The sequence below is a fragment of the Engraulis encrasicolus genome, chromosome 2, assembly GCF_034702125.1.
Source record: "Engraulis encrasicolus isolate BLACKSEA-1 chromosome 2, IST_EnEncr_1.0, whole genome shotgun sequence".
NCBI classification, from domain to species: Eukaryota; Metazoa; Chordata; class Actinopteri; order Clupeiformes; family Engraulidae; genus Engraulis; species Engraulis encrasicolus.
This window is the reverse complement of record NC_085858.1, coordinates 25,532,060-25,534,559: the sequence shown is the minus strand read 5'-3', so window position 1 is coordinate 25,534,559 and position 2,500 is coordinate 25,532,060. Positions and strand designations below refer to the sequence as shown.

The following is a 2,500-nucleotide window of genomic DNA, read 5'->3' as shown; positions in this document are numbered from 1 at the left end:
CAAACAAAGTCCCGCGCGCCCCTGGCACTCTCTGGCTGCCCGTACCCCCCAGGTTAAGAACCACTCCACCGCCACCATCACCACCATGATCTCCCCCACCTCTACACGCCTCCTCATACCCAGCTCGACACTGACCTTGCTGGGCTTGTTGAAGAGGCAGCTCCCTCCCCCCTGGAGCAGGAACTGCAGGTATTCGTCCAAGCTGCAGCGGGAAAACTTCCGTGGGAGGTAGAATCTGTCAGGAGAGAAGGACAGTCCAACAGACGGGGTGAGGAAGAGGGAGGGAGAGAGAGAGAGAGAGAGAGAGAGAGAGAGAGAGAGAGAGAGAGAGAGAGAGAGAGAGAGAGAGAGAGATAGAGTTCTTCAGTGTACAATATATGAAAATATAAGGCAGAGTTTTTTCAACGATTTCGAAGCCTGCCACCCAGGTTTTGGTACCCTAGAGACTGGCAGAAAACTGTCCATTCTGTCAGGAGAGGGGCCTCTAGCCCCTTTTACAGCAAGGTACATCTCACAATGCCACCTCCTAAGAGAATCGCTTTTGGAATAAGTATTATTGCAGCTAGTCTCCATCTCTTGGACAATTACTCTACTCAAACCTCAGAAATGTTAAACTTAGTTGGATGCATATATAGAAATGTTAATTTGATGCATGTATAAATGTTAGTTGGATATACTGTATGTACAACCATATCCATACCTTTTACCTTTCTCTGTTGTGATTCCAATTATTTGTATGACTGCTTTGGCAACATGAGTGTATTCATATTCGTCATGCCAATAAAGCTCTTTGAATTGAATTGAATTGAATTGAGAGAGTGAGAGAGAGAGAGAGAGAGAGAGAGAGAGAGAGAGAGAGAGAGAGAGAGAGAGAGAGAGAGAGAGAGAGAGAGAGAGAGAGAGAGAGAGAGAGAGAGAGAAGAAGGGGGGGAGATGGATTGAGCTATTGTGATTTAACACTCATTTACTTTATATCAGTGTTTCTCAAACTTTTTCCATCATTCCCCCCTTCGGAGGGTCTGGATGCTTCCAAGCCCCCACACCCCCTCAAAGGAAAGGTGCGATAAAACAAAGAGGGACTGCAGTCGAATACAGATGTGTGTTCATTTCCTATACTATTCAAATTCATGACAATTAATAATATAATGTTGGTGAGGGCTTAAAACGTATTATTGGCGAGACAGGAATTCATTTCCTTGGGGGGGAAAAAACCCGAAATCAGATGTCACACGCCCCCCCTATGATGTAGCCGCGCCCCCCCCAGGGGGGCTTGCGCCCCACTTTGAGAAACACTGCTTTATATGAAGAGCTTTGTTGCAAAATCACATGTATCCATTGTGGAAGATTTTGGAAAATTTATTTTTTAAAAATTGGGCATTTTATATAGGTTCAAAAAATTTTTTCTGAAAATATTTGAATGGCAAGAATTCACACATAGACAGTAGTCATTACCACTAACAAAATGCAAAAGTCTAAATGTGGCGCTTGCCTCATTTCTTTTCATATCCTGTATTGTCAGCCAGTTTAAAATGCAGATTGCATTGCGTATAAGTTGATCCTGCCATTCAGTATGAGAGGGGAGGAACGCTCTCGTTCACATCCTCATCATGGTTGAAGATATACAGTACGTCGACAGAGAGAGAAAGAGATAAAGAGAGAACGAGAAAAACAGAAAGACAGAAAGAGAGGTGGATTCAAGGATAGATAGACACATGGGAAAAGAGAGAGAGGAAAAGAGGAAGAAACTAGAAGACTGTTTCGGGAGCGGCAGGTCATGATGTCATGACGTGATTGGAAAGGGGTTTGGCGGTAACATGATATCACCCCAAATCAATCGCAGGACATCATGTCAAATCATGTCAGAGCACCGCAGTGGGGCATGGTAACTGTTTTCAGATCATTCAAGTGGAAAAGATGCTGTGTGTGTGTGTGTGTGTGTGTGTGTGTGTGTGTGTGTGTGTGTGTGTGTGTGTGTGTGTGTGTGTGTGTGTGTGTGTGTGTGTGTGTGTGTGTGTGTGTGTGTGTGTGTGTGTGTGTGTGTGTGTGTGTGTGTGTGTGTGTGTGTGTAATGCATGTGTGTGCGCCTGTGTGTGTGTAATGCATGCGTGTGCGCCTGTGTGTGAATGTGTGTGTGAATGTGTGTGTGTGTGTGTGTGTGTGTGCGTGTGTGTGTTGCATGCGTGTGAATGTGTGTGTGTGTGTGTGTGTGTGTAATCTGAGGGAAATCTGAGGAGTGCCTTAAGCAGCAGGGGGGGGAGAGTGTAGGATCGCTGCTCTGAGGGCCAGTCACAGTCATCAATGAATAATGTCCAATTACCTTAATGGACAAACTGCCCAGTAGCGGTAAGCAGCAGCAGCAGCAGCAGCGTTTTTGCCTAAACAAGCGACTCCAAGCTCAAGGTCCAGTCTCTCCACGCAACAGAGACACCCCCCCCCCCAAACACACACACACAAATCACTTGTGTCTCCCTCCCCCAATCACCCAATGAACCTCCACCAC

The 2,500-nt window shown here is 45.9% G+C and overlaps 1 protein-coding gene across 4 annotated transcripts in view; it reads right to left on the bottom strand.

The window, feature by feature from the left end:
* The window catches only part of adam11 (ADAM metallopeptidase domain 11), a 76,687-nt gene that overhangs the window by 20,796 nt on the left and 53,391 nt on the right, over positions 1-2,500 (bottom strand). For all 4 annotated transcript variants that reach the window (XM_063184862.1, XM_063184870.1, XM_063184885.1 and 1 more), the window contains exon 15: positions 136-235. In XM_063184862.1, the coding sequence (XP_063040932.1) occupies positions 136-235 (100 nt within the window). The remainder of the gene's footprint in view (positions 1-135; positions 236-2,500) is intronic.